Source organism: Hoplias malabaricus, chromosome 2 (genome assembly GCF_029633855.1).
Source record: "Hoplias malabaricus isolate fHopMal1 chromosome 2, fHopMal1.hap1, whole genome shotgun sequence".
Lineage (NCBI taxonomy): Eukaryota > Metazoa > Chordata > Actinopteri > Characiformes > Erythrinidae > Hoplias > Hoplias malabaricus.
In genome coordinates, this window is record NC_089801.1 from 39,529,850 (window position 1) to 39,554,246 (window position 24,397).

At 42.0% G+C, this 24,397-nt stretch overlaps 1 protein-coding gene across 2 annotated transcripts in view; it reads left to right on the top strand.

Annotated features, from left to right (window-relative positions):
* The first annotated feature begins 1,040 nt into the window (after positions 1-1,040).
* The window catches only part of stard8 (StAR related lipid transfer domain containing 8), a 28,735-nt gene continuing 5,378 nt past the window's right edge, over positions 1,041-24,397 (top strand). The window contains exons 1-7 of one of the 2 annotated variants that reach the window (XM_066659447.1): positions 1,041-1,303; positions 16,439-16,510; positions 18,935-19,016; positions 21,503-21,566; positions 21,893-23,211; positions 23,522-23,689; positions 24,163-24,322. In XM_066659447.1, the coding sequence (XP_066515544.1) occupies positions 1,186-1,303; positions 16,439-16,510; positions 18,935-19,016; positions 21,503-21,566; positions 21,893-23,211; positions 23,522-23,689; positions 24,163-24,322 (1,983 nt within the window). In that variant the 5' untranslated portion in view covers positions 1,041-1,185. Of the gene's footprint in view, positions 1,304-11,708; positions 11,958-16,438; positions 16,511-18,934; positions 19,017-21,502; positions 21,567-21,892; positions 23,212-23,521; positions 23,690-24,162; positions 24,323-24,397 lie in introns of those variants that run through there. The other variant, XM_066659453.1, reaches the window with a different exon arrangement.

Sequence of the window (24,397 nt, forward strand, 5' to 3'; positions counted from 1 at the left end):
GATGAGATTGGTTGCTTAGGTGTGTGATATATGAAAGCCTGGCTGCTTCTTGACTCAGGATGCGAAATGGTTTGATAGTATCACTATCTTAGCTGTCTATCTCTCACTCTCTGTCTCTCTTTTTATCTCTCAGTCTCTCTCTCTCATTCTTTTTCCTCCCTCTCACTCTATCTGTCACTTCTCCCCACTTTTGTTCTTCCTCTCTCTGCCTTGCTCTCTCTCTCTCTCTCTCTCTCTCTCTCTCTTTTGCCATTGTCAGTATCTTTTTCTCTCCACATCTCCTTTTGAATGTTAATAATGTGATGATGTCATTTCCTCCTCAGACGCTGACCGTGACCTGCAGGTCCGGACGACCAGGTAAACAACATCTATCACACAGACACACCCACACACACACCCACACAAACACATACTCATAATATACACAGCAGATATTATTAATGATTTAATAAAAGTCCTTATGCTTCAGCCCACTCCTGCCCCAGTCAAAATAACGTTCTTTGTGTGTGTGTGTGTGTGTGGGTGGGTGTGTTGGTGAACATATTTGTATGAGGTCACATGACAGTGACATTAAGATCAGGGCTATTTTTAATAACGTGTTTTATTTATATCTGTGTGTAATTACACGGTTTGGCCTGAGAGGGGCGTGTTTACCCGGAGAGAGAGAGGGAGAGAGAGAGAGAGAGAGAGAGAGAGAGAGAGAGAGTTTGGTCAAAAAAAATTTCTTTTCTTTTAGGTTTGGTTTTATATTTTAAGTTTTATTTATTTATTTATTTATTTATTTATTTTTCTTTTTTGCCTATTCTCCTTTTTCCATCATCTATTCTTTTAGCAAATCATCAAAATATAAACAAAAACTCAGATGCACAAACAAAACTAATGACATAAAAGTAAAATAATCCCAAAAGCAAAAATTAAAGATGAACGCAGTTAAATGTCTCCAACTGTTCGCCTACAAATCCGAAGAAAACTACACTTCCCATGATGCAGTGCGTGGAGAGCAGCGTGTCCCGGGAGGAGTGAAAGTTAGAGGAGTTTAAAATGGGAGAAAAAACGAAGGAGAAAAAAAGCTGCGGATAAATTAAAGCGAGAGAGAGACAGGGGGATGAAAAAGGAGTGCAGACCGTGGAGGAACAGAGAGGGAGAGGAGGAAAGAAAAGAAGCATTAGAGTTCATTCAGAGAGAATGGAGAAAGCGAGTAATCAAGATAAGAGAGAGCGAAGGAGTGAGAGAGAAAAGAAGAGTGTGGCGTACAGAGCTCTAACGGCGCTGAGGAGAAAACACACTCGGACACACACAGAGGGTCAGTGCTTCTCATATTTACACTTACTTACTTACTTACACACACACTTTTTTTAACCCTTTCTGCACGAGTTTTGGGGGTTGGGTGCTCTGTTGTTTTGCATACTTTATCCCTCTTTCCCCCTGTTCTTCAGTGATCAGGACCCCCACAGAGCAGGTATGATTTGGGTGGTGACTCATTCTCAGTGCTACAGTGACACAGACGTGATTGTTGTGCTGGTATGAGTGGATCAGACACAGCAGTGCTGCTGGAGCTTTTAAACCACTCACTGTCCACTCTGTTAGACACTACCTTGGTCCCCAGTGTAGATGTAAATTCAGAAACAGTAGCTCATCTGCACAGTTTGTGTTGGTTGTTCTTTAGTCCTTTATCAGATGATATGGGACGCTGCCCACAGGACGCTGTTTGGTGGCCTATTATCAGTCCAGCAGTGACAGTGAGGGGTTTAAAAACTCCAGCAGCACTGCTGTATCTGTTCCATTCATACCAGCACAACACACAACAAAACAGCACCACCACGTTGGTGTCAATGCATCACTGATAATAATCCGTCACTAAAATCATGTCTTCTCTCTGGGGGTCCCATGGGGCGTCCTCACCGTTATAGAACAGTGCTGAGGTCTCTGTTGTCTCCGTGAGTGAACAATGTTTCTGATATATCTGAGCTTTTGTGTGCGTTTATTAGATGTTGCTGTAATAACGTGTGTTGTGCCAGACAGAGACCCTGGTTATTTACGCAGCAATTCACTGGCCTTTTCTTCAGAGGCAGAGGTCCTCTGGGACTTAGGGAAAGTTCAGGACAGTGCTGTCGCTATTCTTACTGTCTGAGGCTGGGGTGTTTGATTGGACAGACTTCTGTTGGGTTTATAGAGATCATTTAAAGAGTTTTATTAATCCAGTGTGTTTTCATTCTTAATTTGATAAATATTGAATAAAACCTTTGATTTTAGAGTGTTTTATAAATAATAGAAATAACCTGTGAAAGTTTTTTATAGCACATCATACATGAAAGTGCAGCTCATGGTGCTTCCCAATAAAATTAACAACAAAAATGAAAATTAACAACTACCATTATTATTATTTTCAATTATATTATTTTATTATTGCTGATTATTATTATTAACGTTATATGTGCTCAATTCATGAGCTCAATCCAGTTTCCCTGATGCTAATCAGTATCTATTTACATCCAGCATTTAGCAACATTAGCATTTTTGACTGAATTGTTGAAGTTATGTAGATTTTGTGCATGTGAAATTCCTAAAGTTTATTTAAAAAGTTCCTGGAGTTCCACATTAACATCTGTTTTTATTATGATTGTCCTATCTCGATTAAAAGGCACAGGCTCAAATTGCTTTGAAGGCGTGTCTAGGCCGTCCCATGTCGAAGGCTCTTCTGTATGCGGCCGACAAATGCGCCCTTCTTTTCCCGAGGATGCAACAGGACTATATTTAACCAGTCGAGATATCCCATGGTTCATTGTATGCTCCTGTGATTTTGATGAAGAGGGATTTAAACAAACTTTACTCAACATCAAATAATCAATAATACAAAAGAAAACCTGCTCAAATGCTTTCTTTTTTGAGCAAGGAGCAGTTTATTAAACTGCGGGGAAATGTAATGTTTATCTATGAATGAACCCTTTTATCCTTCGTTTATCTCCCGTGGTGTTAAATGATACTGGTCGGAGGTAAATACACAGTGACTAAAACTGAATCAGAACCCACAGTATTTATTTCTGTAAAATATTGCTTATTGGAGAGTGCCTTTGATCTCTGTTCACCTCAGAAGACATTGTTTGTAATGTAGCCTTTTTCATTGTCTTAGCACGTTTCATTCGAGAGCACGTTGGAGAAAAGAGAAGTGCGACAGACAGGAAGGGGCAGAATGTTTGTAATAATTCTACTACAAAACCCACTGTAATATATTTTTTAATTAAATGAAAGTGCTTATTAATTATTATTACTATATAAAAAAAAAACAACAATATAAAGCCAAGAATGTGTCATAACACTAAACATGTGAGAGAGCTTTCAATCAAATGGGCTGTGTCTGTTTCAAGTTATGATTTAATTAGTTCTAAAAAAAAAAAATAATAATAAAAACATGTATTGTGAATTAAAACTAGGTTCTGAATGGACTTATAATAAAAATAATAACATTAATGTTTCTGGCTCCGCCTTTAAGGCAACAGTAAATCAGGAAATCCACCATCGAGTAGACTGTCCCCTTTCAGTTTGGCCTTCGAAGGACACTCAACAAGATAGATCTTTGTAGGCCACATCCTTGAATTGGGATATACCTCCTCTGACTCTTCTTACAGTTATGTGGTCAATATACTGACCATTTCTGGCAGGGATGCAGCAGTGGTTCTGTACTAAAACCTGTTTTAAACATGGCTGACCCCTGGTGGTGGGCCCACTCTGTGGATCATAACTATTTAGTTCAGTGACAACAAATTGGATTCTTCTCCTATTGGTTCCTTCTCTATGGTGGATTTCCTGATTGACTGCTGCCTTAAAGGCGGAGACGGAAACTTAAATTTATATATATAAAACTAAACAAACTGTGTCAACTATATAGATGTAAATATACATATACAGAGATAGATATGTACTTACTTGCAGTCAGAAAATAAACAGCTGGAAAAGGGATGATGGGATTTGGGGAGGCACAGCCATTCTTTTGTACAAGGCCTCAGCTGTAGAAGTGGCGCTGACTTTGAGTGGCGTAAATATGAAATACACAACAGAAGGAGGTCGTTCTCCACTCGGAGCCATGAATAATTCAGGAGCGTCACATTTTCCACCAGGTTCCAGTGTCCGGCTCCAGCAGTGGGTTCCACACACACACACACACACACACACACACACACACACAGTAAAGGTCAGGACACACATACACACTCTTTCTTTTCACCACATCAGAGACATCACACTCCCCAGAAAAGAGACCTACACATTTACACATTTATTAAAGAACCCGTATCCTGCAGATTTCCCCCCAAAAGTCATTTACTTGCTTCCTCATCACAAGGAACATCAGCTGCTTTCAGGACATGAAATGAAATGTGATGCTCTGGAGCAGCTGGGCATGAGCCTAAGGTCACCATTCTCAGTGCTAGCAAGGTGAAGAAGGGTATAGAACTCTCAAAATTGGTCTGTGAAAGCTGAATGGATGGACATTTTTAGTGCGGTTTGCCTGAAGGGGGCAGTGTTTAGGGGGGTTGGGGTCTTGTAGGATGTCTCTGTTATGTGTCCCACTTAGTAGTGGGTGTTATGGCAGAAATATCATATCATGATGCTATATCTGTAGTAGGAATGACCCATATCCACATTTTTGGTGCTGGGCGGTTCAGCTCAGCACAGCCCAACAGCGCAAACTGACACACGAGTTGATAAAAAAACAGTTTCTGAGAGAGCAAATTTCAGTAACACGTGCTGGAGGAACAGAAATGTTTGAAAATTAAGAAAATAAGACTACACCAGGGGTAATTAATTAAAATTAATTAAGGACCAGTTAGAGAAATTAACATTTAGAAAATCTGATCAACATAATCTTGTCTATATCAATTGTTTTTAACATATTATTATTATTATTATTATTATCCTGTTATGTTCCCACTGTGTGTTCATGTACTGTCCCTTTTTAAAACCATGCTACCATGCTGTGGTTTGGGTGTGCTGTGTTTAATATGACACTGAACAAAAAGCCAAATGTAAATGCTGGAAAAAAAACTGTTTCAGCAACCAATGCACAATCACACTCCAAATATACCGTATTTTCCGCACTATAAGGCGCACCTAAAAAACTCAAATTATCTCAAAAGCCGACAGTGCGCCTTATAATCCGGTGCGCCTTATATATGGAACAATATTGAGCCACAACAGGTCTCGCAACTACGGTAAGCAGCTGCCTACTTCATTTTCTTCCGCGCGCGGAATATGCTGGATATATACCGGTATATATATTTCATTTCCATTTGTTTTTTATGTAAAGCCCAAAATGGCTCCTATTAAGAGACACGCATATGACGCAGAGTTTAAACTCAAGGCGATAAGTCACGCAGAAGCACACGGGAATAGAGCAGCAGCAAGAGAATTTAACATTAACGAATCACTAACGAACGGGATTCGTGGATGAGGAATAACTTAGTAAAGTGAGCTTTACGTGTTTATTTTGTGTGTTGTGTGATTTTAACGTTTGAGCAACGTTGAGTTATTGATATATTGTTATCACTTTGCACTATTTCGAGTGTTACTATATTGTGATTATTATTATTATTGAATCGAGGAAAAGTCCGTCCCCCCCCCCCCAATTATATGTGGGGTATATTAACATTGCACTACATGTTTTACCTTAAACTACGCTGGGTTGTAATCTATTAATAAAGTTGAACTGACCTATCTGACTGTTTTGTTGACATTCCCTTTAGCGCAGCTCCATCTAATTGATGTATAACGTAACCCCCAGCCTCTACTGTAGCGTCTATTGTATGCGCCTTATAATCCAGTGCGCCTTATATATGGACAAAGTTTTAAAATAGGTCATTCAATGAAGGTGCGCCTTATAATCCGGTGCGCCTTATAGTGCGGAAAATACGGTAAACAGTGCTCAAAAAACAAGAGAGGAAGAAGCTCCCAGCAACATTAGAAAAAATATCCCATTTTCAATACTGGAACATATGTACAGTCCAAGCTTTGTCACTGAACTATGAGGGTCAAAAATACAAAAACAAAACAATCGTTCATTAATTACAATTGTGGAAAAAGGAAAAATTAATTGTGATATTGGTTTGCACATATATCGCCCAGCACTATAACAAATACTCTAAATAAAATTTTATTTTGTCATTTCAAGTAAAAATTCCAAATAAAACAATGATTTTGAAAACGAAAAAATGCACATTTAAGTATTGTCCGTAATGACTTGTCTTGTTGTTGCAGTTGACTTTACTGCTTTTTCATAATCAGCGATCTGATTGGCTCTAAAAGTCCCACACTTTGTTCAAAATTAAACAGCTCTTAATTGTTTGTCAGTTACAGGTCCAGGTCCAGGTCCCCCCCTCTGGTTTGTGTGTGTAACAGTTTATTTGAGTAAGAAGCAACTGTATGGTTGGTGGCTGACGTTTCATTTCTCAGTAAGTTTTTATTCACTGTTGGAATTACCACAGAAACTTGAGCTGTTTAGCTTTGTAGCACTTACACATAGTGTTCACTTTCATACAGTTAGCGCTTTCCTGAATTTAGAGTCAGTTCCACCTTAAGTAATGTAACTGTAATGGCAAAAATAGGTCAGTGTTTCCCCACCTATAGAACAGGAATAGAGCAACATCCTCATCTCATTTCATGCTTTTCAACATTCTGAGTCTCACCACTGTCCTAATGCATCCACATGCTACAGATGAGAGAGAGAGAGAAAAAAAGTGAGTATCATATGAGAGGGCGTGGAGCTCCAGGGGCCTGGAGGTTGTGGGTCTGTGAGGAGTGTGGTTTGTTCTCCCCGTGTCCGTGTGGGTTTCCTCCGGGTGCTCCGGTTTCCTTCCACAGTCCAAAAACACACGTTGGTAGGTGGATTGGCGACTGAAAATTGTCCGTAGGTGTGAGTGAATGTGTGTGTGTGTGTGTGTGTGTCTGTGTTGCCCTGTGAAGGACTGGTGCCCCCTCCAGGGTGTGTTCCCGCCTTGCGCCCAATGATTCCAGGTAGGCTCTGGACCCACCACAACCATGAACTGGATAAACGCTTACAGATGAATGAATGAATGAATGAATGAATGAGTATCATATGAAATGTATCATAATCATTTCCTGTCATATTTGTAGTTTTACTGTGTTTTGGAGCTTTAGACACGTTTCACCTTTGGTTTGCAAATGACAATTTGTTGTTAATGACCACTTTCTCTTTTCTCATAAAGAAGTACCTCGTTCACTGTGTGTGCGTGTCTGCATATGTCTGTGTGTGTATTTCTAGCTTCATCATCTGGCCCTCAGACTTTATTACAAATATTCTTAATAATAATAATCACGTCTGACTGAGGCTTCTATTCTGAGTCAGACAGCGAAGATAGAAGTTGTCCCTCAATTAGCATAATATCTGCATGTTAATGAGCTGTTCTACAGAGGTCCAGTGATGACAGTTTGCTTCTTGTTTGTCTCGCTCATGTCTGGTTCTGTTTGAGGATGTGTCAGTGGGAATTTGTCCCTGCAGAGCGGGCTCAGATCAGCGTAATGAGTTTGTGAGGGGCCAGACCTTCTGCCGGGCCTCTGTCAGTTTTGGAACAAGTCCGAATACTGTCCAGAGCTCTGTTAGTGACTGTACGATGCTGTGGGGTTGATGTGTTAAAAACACATTTAAATAATTTCTGCTTCAGTTACAGAGGAGACTTCCTGACGCTGGACACTCTGCATAATCCTGCATCCATTCCACATTAAATCCTGCAGATGTTACATTCGGCAGCCGCTGCACTGCCTTCAACAGAGCAACAGTTGTGTTCTCGCACTGCTGTTCCAGCTTAAATTTCACATTGTTGCTGCTGTATTTCAGGTGGTTGCTAAGGAGTTCAAGGCGGTTGTTGGGGTGTGGCCAAATGGTTCCTTTGGTGTCCCCCTTGTGATTGGTTGTGTGTTAATATTGTATCATTTTGGCAGTAGATAAACTGTTAATAACTATTGGATTAAATCATTTTTTAATACTAAATATAAAATATTAACTGTAATATAATTAGTAACTGTGCCACTCTGTAGATGGAGAGTCAAGTTTAATCAATCTGTCGACCCTTAATGAATCAGTTTACACTCCACAGAGTGGGTCCACCAACAGAGGGCTTCAGTGTTTAAAACAGGTTTCATAGTGGATCACTGACACCTCCTGGCCAGTAGGGGTCAGAATAGCTGCTGTTTCAGAACATGAAGAATATTCAGTGAGAAAATGACTAAGTGCACCCGTAAAGCAATCAGGACATGTGCCATTTTAAGGTGGACTGGGAAGTTAGAATGAGAGACTAAGTTAAGGTGGAACTCTGGGAAGTTTCTCTGTATAAAGATCAGGAATTTTAAGAGCACCACAACTTTGTAACCCATGACCTCCCGCACTCGCACCAGATTAGATGAGCTGAAGCGCACGCGTTTGTGTGTGCGTGTTCTTTCATGTGAACCTGTTTGAACTTGTTAGTTGATGCTAAAATGCAACACAGTCACAGGCTCTGTTTCAGAAACAGCTGTGTGTGTGTGTCTGTGTGTGTGTGTATGACAGCTGTTGTTGTAACTCTGACTCTGTATTTAGGGCTCCGTCCGGAAAGGCTACACTTACACAGATGATTTATATGCACTCTTCTCAAAAGTTTATAGACATCCTTCTGTGTTTTCTGGAGTGAGAGTTCCTTCTGGTGTGTGGAACATTTGGAACGGTGTTCTCTGGGGTGATGATGTTTTTCTGGGATGAGTTGGAGTGGTGTGTATGATCCAGAACTAATCACCAATACTGATGATTATGAGGCTGAACACCATCAGATCCTTACAGCTATGTTCTCATATTAAGTGTAAAGCCCTCCCAGCAGAGTACACTGTAGTGAAGAGGAGAGAGAGGTGTAGATAGCTGATCGCAGTTACTGATCGGCAGGAAGTGATGCGTTGAGAGGGCCTGCCCCTGCACTCGTTTGTCTGATCTGTCGTTTCCTGCTGTGTCCCACTTGTCCGCTCCCCTCCTTTCCTTCCCACAATTCCCCACACTGCTTGGGAAACAGGAAGTGACTAAACATAGTCCAAACCTTGATCCAATCAGAATCAGAAAAAGCAGCAGAAACAGGAAATACCACATCTCTCTGTTCTCTCTCTCTCTCTCTCTCTCTCTCTCTCTCTTTCTCTTTCTTACTAATACTCTCTTCTTTTTCATTATCTCTGTCTGTTCTCCCTCTCCCTTGCTGTCTTTCTCTAACTGTTACCTTGCTGTTTCTTATATACATCTTTCCTTCTGCCCCCACCCCCCACCCCCTGCCATTTGTTTATTGTGTTTGTTTTGAGGCTGATGTCTTTGGACAGGTCAATGTGTAACCCCCCCTTGTCGGACTGTGACAGTGGGGTTATGTGTGGGGTCATCTAGAGCTCTTACAAACCCAGATGAACCTTGGCCATGGTGCTCTTTAAGAGAGAAATGAAGTGATGAAAAATAAATAAATAACTTTACAGGAGCCATATTCCCCTCTTCTTCACAGTGGAACACAAATCTGTTCTGTTCTCTTTGGTCAAAACCACACAAGCCCCACAGCAGTGACCACCCCCCCAGCAGTGAGGAGCAGAAGCCATTTTTCCTTGGTTCCGTTTGTTCTCCGGTCTCGTTTTCTCAGTTCCTTCGAACTCGTTGTGTCTGTTTTGCTGCGTTTAACTTTGTCTTGGTGCTCTCACATAAATGTGAGTCCAGAGCTGTGATTGGACAGACTCGGAGACGGGGGCATAGCAATTCTTATGTATACGAACTTGACGTTATAAGTGGATCAGAATCAGAACTGCTCATTTTATCCCATGTTTTTTGGGCAGCACACATAATACTGACTAGAGGTCTTTTTTTTAACAGTGTATGGGTTGGGGAGTTCCAGATCCACACATTAATGTGCACTTGCACCGAACAAGGGAGTTTAATCAGAGAAATTCACCAGAGATGGTCAGGAAATCTGTGCGCGCTCAGGTTGTGATAGGTTTGGAAAATTTCTGATACATTTTCAGTAAATTACTGGAAAAATATTCCAAAATGTAAACTTTCCATGGAAATTTGGGGAATTTATTGGAATTGATAGGAAATATGGGATAATTCAAAGGAACTATATCATACACTTTCATCAATGTACCTTTTTTTTTGTTGTAAACAGCAGACATTAAGGCATTACAATACAAATAATATGACATATGTGATGTCATAGTTGATGCATGTGGCATTCTTCTGTTGAATAAAATGACAAAAATTTTAAAACACTAAAGCTAATGGTCTTCAAAATGTTAAATACATAATAAGAATTAATTCTTGGTTACAGAAACCTGTTGAGGCAAAAAATGTAGGTAGCTACTCTAAGCTATCCTTTTGCTAACCTGCTAGCCTTGGTAGTCTAGTCTTTTAAATGAAATTGCTCATTAAGCTTGTCTGATACACATAGCAAACAACTGAGATTGATTTAATAGTTGCTTAATTGTTTGAATGCTATTACTATCAATAAAAATATGAACCTCGTCAGAATGTACCTGACTTTAGGTAGTCTTTTGGTCCAAATGTGTGCTTTCAGTAGTGGTCACTGTCATGTTTCTAGAAATCATCTGGACATATGCTGTACATGTGATGGAGGAATGAACAGTGAAGGGTGTGTGGTCTCAATAGCCCTTTAGTGTGTAATGTGCCTGTTTTGGTTTCAACAGTTTGGTGCCATATCTAATTATTTTAGCCATGATTACGCCTGTATATTTTTTTTTACCAACTACATGTAAGTTTCTCACCATTAGATTCAAATATTCACATTTTATTCCCATTAATCCTCATAATTGCCTGTTAATGCCCATGGTAATTTCCCAACTTCTGAAAATTCCTGGAATTTTGCAGCCCTAGGTTGTGGTTAGGTCTATCTCCTCTGGCATCTTATCAGATGTGGACGATCCCTGCAGGGGGTGCTGTTGAGCAGATACCATTTATTCATTGGAAGAAGTTTGTCTGCTTTTCAAAAAGGTCTTCTTCTCAGTTTCTCAAGATCTTTGATAACACTGACCCTGCCCTTCCTAGGAACTCATCACATGCTAAAACGTGTGTGCGTTTCAGATGAGTTGTTTCTACATCTCAGTTAGAAATGTATTATAGATCCAAAATGTCAGAGAGAGCGTAGAGCGAGAGAGCGAGACATTCAAGAGATATGCATTCTCTCTCTATCTTTTTCTCATTCTATTAGATCTCTGTCTCTCAACTGTGTTTCTCAGCTCTCTATTAAAATCATAAATGAGAAGTCTCTAATAATCTTACCCTGTCTCTCATTGTATCTCAGCTTTCTTTCCCACTGAACTGTCGCTCTTTATTTTTCTTTCCCTTGCCCTCTCTTTCTTAACTTGATCTTTTTCTCAGCTCACCCTCTCTTTTTCTGAACTCTCACTCTCTGTCTCTGTGTGTGTGTCTCTCTCTCTCTTTCGTTGTGGTGACCACAGTAATATCTGTTTCCTGGGGGAGGGGTCAGTGTGAAGTGGGTCATTTTCTCCGAGAGGCCGAAAGGGGTGGGTGGGGGGTGTGGGGGGGGGGGGCAGGAAGGGTGAGATTTGCCCCCCTTGTTCCTTCAGGATGAGGCTGCTTCTGCTCCCACACCCAGCTATTAGCAAGAACACAGAGACTTTCCGCCCTGCCGTTGCTGGAGCTCCTGGACTTTCTTGACCTCCAGAACTTTCTGGACCTGGTGGGCTTTGCTCTGAACCTAGCCAGTGGTCCCCTGATGAAGCCAGGCCGGTTCAGGGAAAGTTCTGTTGGAGTTGTAGTGCATTTTGGAGCTTGTGGTGAAGCTCTAACCGTGTGAGATGTTGGACGGGTGTTGAGATGGAGAGCTCATCTCCACGGCGATGCCGTGGTTGTCGTGACACCTCGGTACCACGCCGACGCCACAGTAATCGCAAGACTTCACCATGGCGACATCATGGCTACGGTGAGTGTTTTCAAAGATCTTCCTGGGTATTTTATATAGAGCCATGTCTAGAGCAAGTTCTTCCCTTGATTAAGGGGTTCCCCTCTGAGATCTAGAACCTCTTGTGTAGCTTTCTTCTGAGAACTTTTTAAAATATGCTTCTAAAGACACAGGTTCCGAACCTTTGGTAAAGAACTTTCTGAATGCTAAAAAGTTCTTCCAGGGATCTTTTACCTTTTACCTAGAACCATTACTAAATTTTTGACTGGTTCTTCTCCATGATTCAGAGCCCCTTAAATAACTTTTTTAAAAATGTCCCTTATTGAATTCTTCATAAAATCACAAACTCTTGAAGAACCATTTGAAAGTTTGAGGGGTCTTTCCTGGGATAAACTCTCCTGTTCTGTCTGTGATCCCTACATAAACCCATACTATCCTTAAGGTTCTTATTCAAAGCTGAGGTTCTGTAGAGAGCAGATCTCGTGAAACATTTGGAATGCTTGGATCATTTCCTCTGTGACCCAGAACTTTTTGTGTTTCTGTGAAGAGCCTTTTCAAATGTATCTATATTTAAAGCACCACAAAGAACCATTATGAGGTCATTACCTGGATAAATGGTTGTTTCTTTATGAACCATAACCTATTGTATGTTTCTTTAAAGAACCGTAAAACAGTTGGTTCTGAAGCAAATGCGGAAGTTTTTTTAGCTTTTTTAGCTTTTTTATTCAGCTTTTTTATTCAGAACCTTGTGTTCTGTATGGAACCAGATGCACAGTGAAGTGGTTGAGTGATGGAGATTGTGTATAGTTCTGTATGTAGCACCATTTTGATAATAGCTTTTGGTAGTAGCACTAATTGTTAAATAACAGAACACTTTATGGATTTTAACCGTATTTAGGAAGTACAGGCACTCCATCAATCTAAAGATCCGTTTGAACATACATGGTTCTGTATTACAGTTGGGTGTAAATGGATCGCTTTCATTTAGTAAGGACATTTTATGGAACTTTTTTTTTGAGAGTGTAGGGTTTGGAAGGTTCTACAGGGATGGGCACGTATGTCTGATTATCTGAGAACATTTTGCAAAGCGAATAGTGCATTAGGAAGATAAATAATGTGAAAATTAGCGTCCGTAAAAATAGTGGGTCTCATATTTACATTGGGGCGGCACGGTGGCGCAGCAGGTAGTGTAGCAGTCACACATCTCTAGGGACCTGGATGTTGTGGGTTGTGGGTTCGATTCCCACTCCGGGTGACTGTCTGTGAGGAGTTGGTGTGTTCTCCCCGTATCCGCGTGGGTCTTCTCCGGGTGCTCCGGTTTCCTCCCACAGTCCAAAAACACACGTTGGTAGGTGGATTGGCGACTCAAAATTGTCCGTAGGTGTGAGTGTGTGAGTGAATGTGTGTGTGTCTGTGTTGCCCTGTGAAGGACTGGCGCCCCCTCCAGGGTGTATTCCTGCCTTGCGCCCAATGATTCCAGGTAGGCTCTGGACCCACCGCGACCCTGAAATGGATAAGCGCTTACAGATAATGAATGAAAAAAAAAATGAATATTTACATTCCACGTCTGAACTAAAACAAAAGACACATTTCAGTGCTCTACCGGGGGGTCGATATAACACCTGCGCTTGACAGTGGCTGTAGCCTGATTACCTGGGAATACCAGCTCGGCACAGTGGTTCTGACAGGGTGTGGAGCCTGAGGGAATAACAGCTCTGTGATGTGGGTCTGAAAGGACGTGGACAACTCCTCACACTGAAGAGAGAGAATTCATATAGAGAAACATGTATTCGGACAGTGAAGATGGTGTCCATCTCTCTCTTCTTCCTTTTGCGTGACTGGCCTTGTAAGGTCACTAACGGGACCCTAGAAGACTGGTTGTTTGTGGCGTGGTCTGATAAGTCAGACTACCAATTGTTTCAGGCTGAAGTTAGGGTTTGGGTCATGGACCTCTCAGGCACTGCGGTGAGCTTCTGTTCCCATATCCCATAGAAGATAAACAACGCTAAGAGAATGTTAGCATGGCGCCTCCTGCACTATTCCACCAAATGAAATCTGTTTGTGTTCAAGATTCCAGCCGTTTTGATGGGAACCAAGGATACATCATTAGCTGGGGGTGGTGTTCCAGCGTCGTTGTCTCTGAACAGAGCCAGAGATAAATGGATAGAGTCATGGTCAGATCAATGCGAGATATGACACGCATGTGGAAATGATGCAGAGTTCTGAGTTGTCCTGAGGAGACAGTGAACAGTGGAGAAAAATAGACGACTCTCCTCAAGTGACGCTAAACTCAGCAACAGAATCACATACAGATGTTTCTGTTTTATTTCCTTTTATTTATTTCTACTACACTCTGCCCAGGTCCACTGCGCCACAACACTTTATTTGCCGCTTTAAGCTCTTTCTGGAGCTTCTTTATCTCGACTCTCCTATAACGGTGTCACGGTTCCTGCTAAAGAATCTACTGTTGTTTGGTTCCAGCTGAGAACAAACTTTTCTGTTCCACGTTGATGGAAACTCACAGAATTAGGTTTACAAACTGTAACAGAGGGCAGGCTGCACTGGTCATGATCATTAAGCCCCTGTGGGTTGCCACTATGCTGTCCACTGTGCGTGGTGATGACCTCTGTGATGTTTTTCTGTGACAAACATGACACAATGTATTGAGGAATGTTAAATGTCTGCAAAACATTAGATACACAACTGTGTGTCTGCGTAAATTGAATTTAATGAGAGAAAGAGACAGGTGATGTATGAAAGAGGTCCTCCCAACTGAGGAAGAGATGCAATTTCTGCATTAAGAAAGGTGGGTGAGTAGATACTGCGCTTATATGGGTACAGCACAAGTTTTATCAATATGAAGTCAATAAACTGATCATCTCACACCTACCAGTCAGTGAAATGTAATCAGTGCTGTGTGTGGTTGGGGGAGGGGGGGGGATCCCACAATGCCACTGGGAGTTTCAGAATGCAGCAAAGGGGGTGGAGCCTTGTAAAAAGGATGTGAAGGAAGCAGATTAGATCATTGACTTACACCACAGCTGGAGGAGTGTGTGTTTGTGTTTATATTTATGCATGACTATTTGCCTGTTTTTGTGTGTGTGTGTGTGTGTGTGTGTGTGTGTGTGTGTGTGTGTGTGTGTGTGTGTGTGTGTGTGTGTGTGTGAATAAATATTTTGTGTGTATATTGGTGTGTTTCTATATTTGTGAATGTGTATGTGTGTAAGAGAAAAATGTGTGTGTGGGTGTGTGTGTGAGAGAGAGAGACATGGCTGTATATTTGTGTCTGAATCAGGACAGTGATTGATGATCAGTCAGTGCTGATGTTTTGTGACAGAATTCATATCTCTGTGTGTGTGTAAAAATTCACTCTGCTGATTTCCCATTATTTTTGTATTTGTTTTCTTCTATCTCTCTGACAGTGTTAATAACCTCCGCCCAGCTCCTTTGTTAGTGGTTTAACAAGTTTCTGCTAGCTGTAAGATTCTGTATGCTAATTTATGCTAATGACCTGCACTGTGTTAAAAATGACTCTCTGAATTCATGCCATGAGACCATCATATGGATAGGCCTTTTTATTATTATTATTTATTATTTTATTATTGTTGTTATCTGGGTTGAGCTGTAGTTTTAATGTACATATATATATTAATATTTCAAATGTATTGCCTTACTATGACTGACAATATTATGAATCAGCCACTTCACTGACACCTAGTGGCCTGAATCTGTCAGAATTTCTGTGCTAACCCTGTGTTTAATATGGGCACACCCTATCTGTGTGGGAGACCCGCTCTGTGGAACATAAGCAAATGATTACACCCTTAAAACCAACTGTGGTTACCTCATGACTTGGCATAGTGTAATCTGTTTCACAAACATCCACCTGGAACACCTGAGCTACTATTGGAACCATCTGTGATACTATAAAAAAACACCTTAGCATTACTGTAGCACCCACTTAACAACACTTTACTAACCACCTAAAATAGCACTGCACCTACCATGACAACCAGCTGAAATGTCATAGCAACTGCCATTGCAACCACCAGTAATATCAAAGCAAACACCTGGAACACTACAGCAACCACCTTAGCTATTATAGGAACAACATTATGTACCATAGCAACCACCTGGTGTAACCTAGCAATCACCTGCATCCACTTAACAACACTACTAGTGTCCCATTGTCAGATTCTCTAGGGAGTGTCTGGAAGCTTTTGCCAAGAACTGCCTACTGCCACAGGAAAAGAATCTGACGGACAGGAAAAAATCATAAGTCTTTTATTTTGTCATGACCAGTAGAAGGAGGCAGATGTCAGCTGTTTACTAACCACTTGAAATACCATAGCAACCATCATGGCAAGCACCTGAAATACCATGGTAACGTGTTCTCTAAAACGGTTTCAACCTACAGACAATGAAAATACACCCCTGGTGGCCACTTCAGCCGTGCAGCTTCCATTTCTCCAGTATGCTTATATGGTTGTATGTGTTTTCAGAGCTCGAGGCGAAGGAGGCATGTGATTGGCTGAGAGCTGCGGGGTTCCCTCAGTATGTTCAGCTCTATGAAGGTAATCAATACATTTAATGAATTACTCACTAATTACCCACCACCTGCTCTAATTACCCACATATCTGCCCTTTAATCCTCCTTTCATCTCTCACCCTTCACCTCTTTACCTTTACCTCTCTCTCCCCTTCCCTCTCTTTCCCTCTCCTCTTTACTCCTCTCTCAATATTTTTTAGTCATTTTCTGTTTCTATCTTTATTTCTCATTCTCTTTCTTTCTTTCTTTCTTTCATGATTTCTCTCTCTTTTTGCTTTTTTCTTGTCTTTTTCTCTACATTTTCTGTCTTTTCTGTCCCTCTCGCAGTTTTTCTTTTTCTTTTTTCAGTTGCTCTCTCTCTCTCTCTCGGTCAGAGAATGATGGTATCTTTTGTCTAGTGAGTTGGAAAATGGGTGCTTTATGATGTGTATTTGTGTGTGTGTAAACTCATTTCTTTGTCCATTCTAAAGACCAGAAAGTGTGAACAACCCAGAACATTGGTTTGGAACATTTTGTTTGTTATTTGGTCCAGTTTTTTAAGACCTCACTCAGTAAAACAGCGTCCTGTTTTGGGGGGTCAGCATCGGGGTCAGAGATACGGTGATGGACATAATATTTTGGTCAGAACATCTACAAAGCTCAGGTCGTTTTTGATTTCGCACAAACTGCAGAAACTGTGGGAACTGTCTGTCTCTCTTTTTGGGGGTTGGACCTCTGTTATTTCTCTGTTTATAGCTTTTGTTCTCTTCTGACCAGGTCACATTTGATGGCCACTTCCTGTTCCTAACAAGATCAGTGTCTGTGTGTGTGTGCGTGGTGTTTGCAGCTTGAACAGCAGAAAAACAACAACTGAATCATAGGAAAGTTAATTTGTTCATATTTAATACATATAATAATTTATGGTGTACAAAAAGTATGTGCTTCTTATTTTGAGGTTCAGCAGTTGACCTAAGGTCTATATGGAGATGTGTATAGTTAATTAGAAGGTGTTATTACAACTGTGAGGTTACGTAAATGGACTTAAAGTCTCTATGAAGGTGCATACAGGTATAACGAGGGGCATTATACTTTGTGGTTCAGTAGTTGGACCTAATGACTTGATCTACAGTGAATCTGAGATTTAGAAGTTGAACCTAAGGGCTCTATGAAGCTCTACAGCATACTGATGTTTTAGAGGTGATGTCTCTTAATATGGGGTTCAGTTGTTGGATCTATTGACTCAAACAGCAGTGATTAGGAGTAGTCACCTCTCTTTAGTGGTGTTCTTTTGTTGGACCTAAGAGTTAAATAAATGTGTCCTGTCCGCAACTTTAAGGAACAGACGACTCTTCTTTTTTGGCATCTATAAGTTGGACCTAAGGGCTCTACAAAGCTGTTACCTACGCAGTGGTGATTTAGTGGTGGTGCCTCTTACTTTTGGGCTTCGGTAGTTGGATCAGAGAACTGAAACCCTGCAGTGATCTATCAGTATTCACGTCTCGTTTTCAATGGCCCGTTTGTTGGACCTAAGGGCCCTTTTGAAGCTGTGAGCCTGCAAGAGGTGGAGGAGCTAATTTTTCGGGGGGTTCATTAGTTGGACCTTTTTGAGCATAAGGGGTCAGTGGTTGGACCTGAGTGCTTGGAAGGGAAGGAGGTAGAAACAAAAGCGGGAAATAAAACACCTCAGGAATGTGTAGAGACAGCAGACCTCCACACACACACACACACACACACACACACTGTGCAGTGATGTAAGGGTCTGAAATAGCTGTGTGTTGCTGCTGTGTGTTTTTTTTTTTTTTTTTTCTGTCCGAGATGATTGATGATTTTACATGAAGTCCCTGTTGTCTGCTGCTGTAAACCAGTGGGAGACTGCGCCTAATCACCGTTTATGCTAATGAGGAGAGTGTGTTTGTGTGTGTGCTTAATCTGCTCTTTCAAAGGCAAGTGTCTTTTTCATTTGTTTCGTTTTGAGAGTGGAAGTGTCACACGACTTGTTCCCCATGTGATGACGTCACACTTGTCTCTCTGGTGTGTGTGTGTGTGTGAGATTGTATTTCCACACAGCTGTCACACGGTGTGTATTTCTTTTTTCTCTGTCGCTCTCCCAGCTTCACTCTGTAAGAACAGTTATTCATTACTGTATTTTAATGATTAATGACTGGAAATATTTATACATTTATCTCTCTCTCTCTCTCTCTTTCTCTTGCTCTCTCGCTCCTTTCTTTGTTACTGTGTCCAATATTCTCCCAATTGTCTCCCCTTGTTCTCTGTCTCTCCCTTTTCCTTTTCTATGTGTCACTTTGTTCTCTATCTGTCTTCTCTCTTATTATCTCTCATGTGTCTCTCATTCCTTTCTCTTGTTCACTGTGTGCAATCTCTTTACTTTCTTCTCCCTTTCTTTTTCTGTCTTCTCTCCCCTCTCCCCTGTCTTGCTGTTTTTCCCCCTCTCTCTCTCTCTCTCTCACAGCCGGTTCGTTTCCGATCGATATCTCCTCAGTCCGCAGGGATCATATGTTCCTGGACCATGACTCCGTCCGAGCGCTGTGCAGGTGAGAGGATGGACACTTCCTGTTAAACTTCTCTAACAAGTTTGTCAACACCCCTCTGTACTGAGCTGCCTCCTCATCAAATCAAAGAGGGGACACTCTGGAGCAACTGCACGTGAGTCTCACGTCATCGCTCTCAATGCTAAGAGGATTCGGAGGGGCGTAAACCCCCTCTGTGTTCTCAGGAGTGATGGAGCTCACCACATAAAGTGCACTCAAATTAAAGCAGAGAAATGAGAGAAAGTGTGTGATGTCACACGACAGCCGTGTGTTCAGCAGCATGCGTGTGTGTGTGTTTTGTGTCCATCGATCCCCTCTCTGTGATCTCCATGGCGACACTCTGATCATGCCCTGGGGACGCTATTTGCTTCATTGTTACTTTTTTTTCTTCTTTAGTTTCTCCTCTCTTCTCTTCCCCCTCTTTTCTTCCTGTCTGACGGAGCGAGTGAAGAGTGGCACCTGCTCCAGCAGGGGACACACACCCTGCACTGGAGGAAATGGAGAGACAGAATAAAAGAGAAAGAGAGATGATTAGATCTCAAAGGACACACCTGGCAATGCTTTGAAGCGAAGACAGAGGTCCAGAGGAAGAGGGAGAAAGGGAGAAAGGGAGAGAGGGAGGAACAACGAGAGAGAGAGAGAGAGAGAGAGAGAGAGAGAGAGAGAGAGAGAGAAAGGGGGGAGAAAGCTAGAACGAGAGAGAGAGAGGTAGAACAAGGAAAAGAGAGGAGAGGAAGAAGAAAGAAATGGTGAGAGAGACAGGGAGGAGGAGAAAGAAAAAAGAGAGAGAGAGAGGTAGAGAAGAAAGAAATGGAGAAAGAGTGGGAGGAGGAGAAGAAGGAAATGGAGAGAGAGGGAGAAGAAGAAGAAATAAATGGGGAGAGAGGGAGAAGAAGAAAGAAATGGTGAAAGAGACAGGGAGGAGGAGGAGAAAGAAAAGAGAGAGGTGGAGAAGAAAGAAATGGAGAAAGAGTGGGAGGAGGAGAAGAAGGAAATGGAGAGAGGGAGAAGAAGAAAGAAATGGAGAGAGGGAGAAGAAGAAGAAAGATGTAGAGGGAGGAGAAGAAAGAAATGGGGAGAGAGAGGGAGAAGCCAGAGAGAGAGAGAAGAAAAAAATCAGGAGGGGGAGAAGAAGGAAATAGAGAGAAGAAGAAGAAAGAAATGGAGAGAGGAAGAAGAAGGAAATGGGGAGAGAGAGAGGGAGAAAAAAGAAAGGGAGAGAGAGAGGAAGAAGAAGAAGGAAATGGGGAGAGAGAGGGAGAAAAAAGAAATGGAGAGGGAGAGAGAGGGAGGAGGAGAAGAAAGAAATGAGGAGAGGAGGGAGGGAGAAAAATAATGGAGTGACAGTGCATGGGAGACAAAGAATGGAGAGAGAGAGAGAGGGACACAGAAATGGAGAGACACTTCTTTTCTACTTTCTTCTCCACTCTGCCTCCAAAATTTCTCTTCCACTCCATGTCTCTCTCTCTCTGTGTCTCTCTCTGACTCTTTCTCAAAATGAAAGAGAGAGAAAATATGTTGAAGACAAAGAGGCCAAAGACAGAACTTTAATAAACACAAACACACACACAAACACACACACATTGACAGGCCTAGCAATGCACATCAAATATTAGTAAGCAATGTGGTCAATGCTATAAAATAAAAATGAGACTGTGTGTGTTCTGGGGGCGTTATTTTCCCCCTAGGGACATCTTGTGGTTTAGTATACACTGTATGTCCAGATATTTGTGGACATTTCTCATGACTGAATTCAGCTGCTTTAAGCTGCACAATTTGGGCTGTGGAACTATGTTCTCTGGAGTGATGGAAGATGTCAGGGATGAGTTAGAGTGTTGTCTGTTCCAGAACTAATCACCAACATCAGCCTCTGACCCTTACTGAGTATGAGGGTGTGTGTGTATATATGTGTGTGTTTTGCCATTGAAGATAAAAGCATGAAAATAATCCAACAAAAATGTTTTGACTCAGGATTAGCACTGAATCCCGATGATGTCACACACACACAGTTGAAGGTTGAGTCACAGCGCAAGGCTCCCACAGGCAATCTGATTAAATATCTCCCTCCTCTCTCTCTCTCTCTCCCCCAGCCTGTCAGTCTTCTTTCTTCTGTCAGTCTCTCTCTCTCTCTCTCTCTCTCTCTCTCAGTTATATAGAGCAGTGTTTGATGCGGAATGTGTTTGTGATCTTTTTAATGAATCCCTAAAAGCATCAAAGAACATTGCCGTGACAGGGCGATGGTTTCTGTGGTTACGTTATTTTATGACATCATATCTCATTTCTATGATGGAGTTTTAAGGGGCAGTGCACTGAAAAAAGTAGATACCAAGAAATAAGTCTGAATATTTCAAGAACAAAGTCGGAATTCTGAGATTAAAGTCAGAACAACTGAATGTTTTTACTGACCACTGCGTGTGATAGGCAGCGTGAGTGCGAATTGTGTATCTACAATGTGTTCATGTGTGTGTTTGTGTGTATGCGTATCTCAGGAGGCTGATCATCCTGAACAAATGTGCTGCTATGAGTCTGGAAGTTCACTTTCGCTGTAAGCAGGTGGGTGCATTCTGATTGGTTCAGACAACTGTCAATCTTTTTATTGTATTAATAAACACAGAAGCATTTCCACTTTTCCACTTCAGCTTTAGTCTGGGGGAGAAGTTTGTACTTTGAATAAATAATAAATAATAATAAAAAAAGGAAACAAGTCTTCAAAATTGACTTTGTATTTATTTATTATTATTTTTTTGATGAATTGTGTCAAGGGATTTTTCTCATTGACTTTTGACGCACTTCAAAGGAAACGGAGTAATGTGTTCGGAAATGAGCCCTGTTGTAATTAGAGCTCTGTGTGTGTGTCTGTCTGTGTGTTTTTATTACAGAGTGAGGACTCTGAAGAGGAGGATACTTGTGCTCTGAGCTCACGTTGGGCCTTTCAGCGCGAAAGTAAGACATGGTCTCGCCTTTGCGCCATTGACCCTGATGACAGAGTCACAACTTTGCGACCTTCAGCGAGTAGCGACAGCGTTTTGAGCGACTTTAGCCATTTGGATGTGACCTCACTGACCTCCGATCTGAGCCTCAGCAGCTTGAGTTTGGATAGCACTCGGGAAACATTGTCTCAGAGCGGCGCAGTGAGAAGAAGTTCGGAAATCGCTTGTATTCCGTCTAATGACAACATAAACAATGTGCGGATTCCAAACAGTCGCGATAACAGTGATGCTACTGATGACTCCTTTTCAGCCGAAAAAAAGCCACGGCGTGCATCCAGGCTCTTCATGCGGCGGATGGACTCTTTACGGCGACGGAACCGTGAAAAAGTGGTGGTTGCTACGGGCGTCTCCACGGATACAAACTCTAAAGAGGCAGGGTTAAGTCTCTGCCACTCTCTGGATACTAGTTTGCCAGGAATCACTGCAAACAAACATGCTGTTACTCAGGATAAACATTGGAAGTGTCACACCATTTGTCGGACAAATCTCAGCCAATCAGAAGCTCCGATTAAGCCCCAAAGGACGTGTCTTTATTTGGAGGACTATCAGCTCGCATGGGAGAAGCCAACATCGACCAATCTGAATTTATTTAGAAAAGAGAGACGTGTCATCCACCTTCCCTCAGATCACAAACCAGGCACCTTCCCCAGGTCTCTGTCAATTGAGAGCCTTTGCCCCGCCCCTTTCTCAGAATGCAGCGACCAGATTGGCTGGCCGGGAGATGACAGAGATGGAGACTTCTCATTGGGCGACAGCAGCAGCCGCAGCGAGTCGCAGGACTTTCTCTCTGCTTCTTTCGGGAAGAGGAGAAACTCCATAACTTCCATCGGGAGTGTCTATGACAACGTTCCAGAAGGTTTGGCAGAAGAAGAAAATGAAGATGAAGCATCCATCCTCGAGGATGGAATGGCATTCCAGCATCTGGATGCCATTCTGCAGCAGGTCCAAGGTCTCCAGCTGAACATACATCAGTGGTCAGAGTCTTTGGACAAGCAGCTCAGAGAAACATCTCACCGAGTGGATGAGACCCCGGCCGAGACAATGACCCCCACGACCCTCCACTTTGAGCAGCGCTCCATCTCTGACATGGGGACAACTGTCAGCGATTACGAGAGTGCAGGAAACTCGCTGAACGAGGGAGACGGGGAGGGAGAAATGAGAGAGAGGAGAGACTCTGGAGTTGGAGCATCTCTAACTCGACCCAGCAGGTGAGAGTGTGTCTACTGTTTAGATTGTGCTGCCATCCATTTTATATATATATATATATATATATATATATATATATATATATATATATATATATTAGTTGTATGTGTGTAAGAACATAGTAAGTGTGTTGGAGAATCCACATTGCAGTAAACAGTAAAGGCCCTAATCCAGAGCCCTGAGGAACAACATCAATATCCTCCATTTTAACTCAATCCTGCTTCATTTCCTCCCACCCTCAAGTCTTCCTCTCTCTCTTCCCCTCTGTCCATCCATTTACAGTGTGATGTTCGTTCTCTCTCTCTCTCTCAGGAAGTTACGGTGGCACAGTTTTCAGAACTCTCACCGTCCGAGTATCTCGTCTGCATCTCAGGAGATAAACCACCAGTCAACGGCTCAGCTCAATCTCCTTCAGAAATACAGCCTCCTGAGACTGACCGCTGTCCTCGAGAAACACACAAGGCAACATGGCTGGAGCTGGTGAGAACACACACACACACACACACAATAAAAATCCTGATTTATTCCTACTGTGTTTTGTTTTAGTTTACTTTTATTGGCTGCTCTTCCCAGGCATTTTATTTCATTATGAACGTAGCAGGCAGTCATCTGAATATAAAGTGCTGTTTGGTGAGAGCGCTGTTTTTTCCATCTTCTCCATTGCTGGAGAACACAGGTTTAGAGGCAACACTGCTTTTGGAGAGATTTACATTATTTAAATAATAACAATCAAAAGATCACTTTATATTTTATTGAAGCAGAAGCAGGATTTATTTTGGTCGCATGATGTTACAGTAAACACATGCAGTGTCGTACATGTTGTACCACAATGGGTTTATATCGTGGTTTTTGTGAATAGACAGATCAGACACACCACATGGTGGAAATGTCTGATCTCTGGTTTTTGATTGGGCACTGGAGACATGTCTGATCTCTGGTTTCTGATTGGACAGGTCTGTGCCAAAATTTATGAAGCGTTCAAAGGTTCCCGACTACAAAGACAAACACGTGTTTGGAGTCCCACCGATCGTTAACGTCCAGCGCAGCGGTCAGCCGCTTCCTCAGAGCATCCAACAGGCAATGAGGTACCTCCGCAACCAGTGTCTGGAGAAGGTACACACACACCCACACACATTGAGTGCTGAATTGTAATGTTTTTGCCTTTTTCTATTGTTTACAACTGCCCTC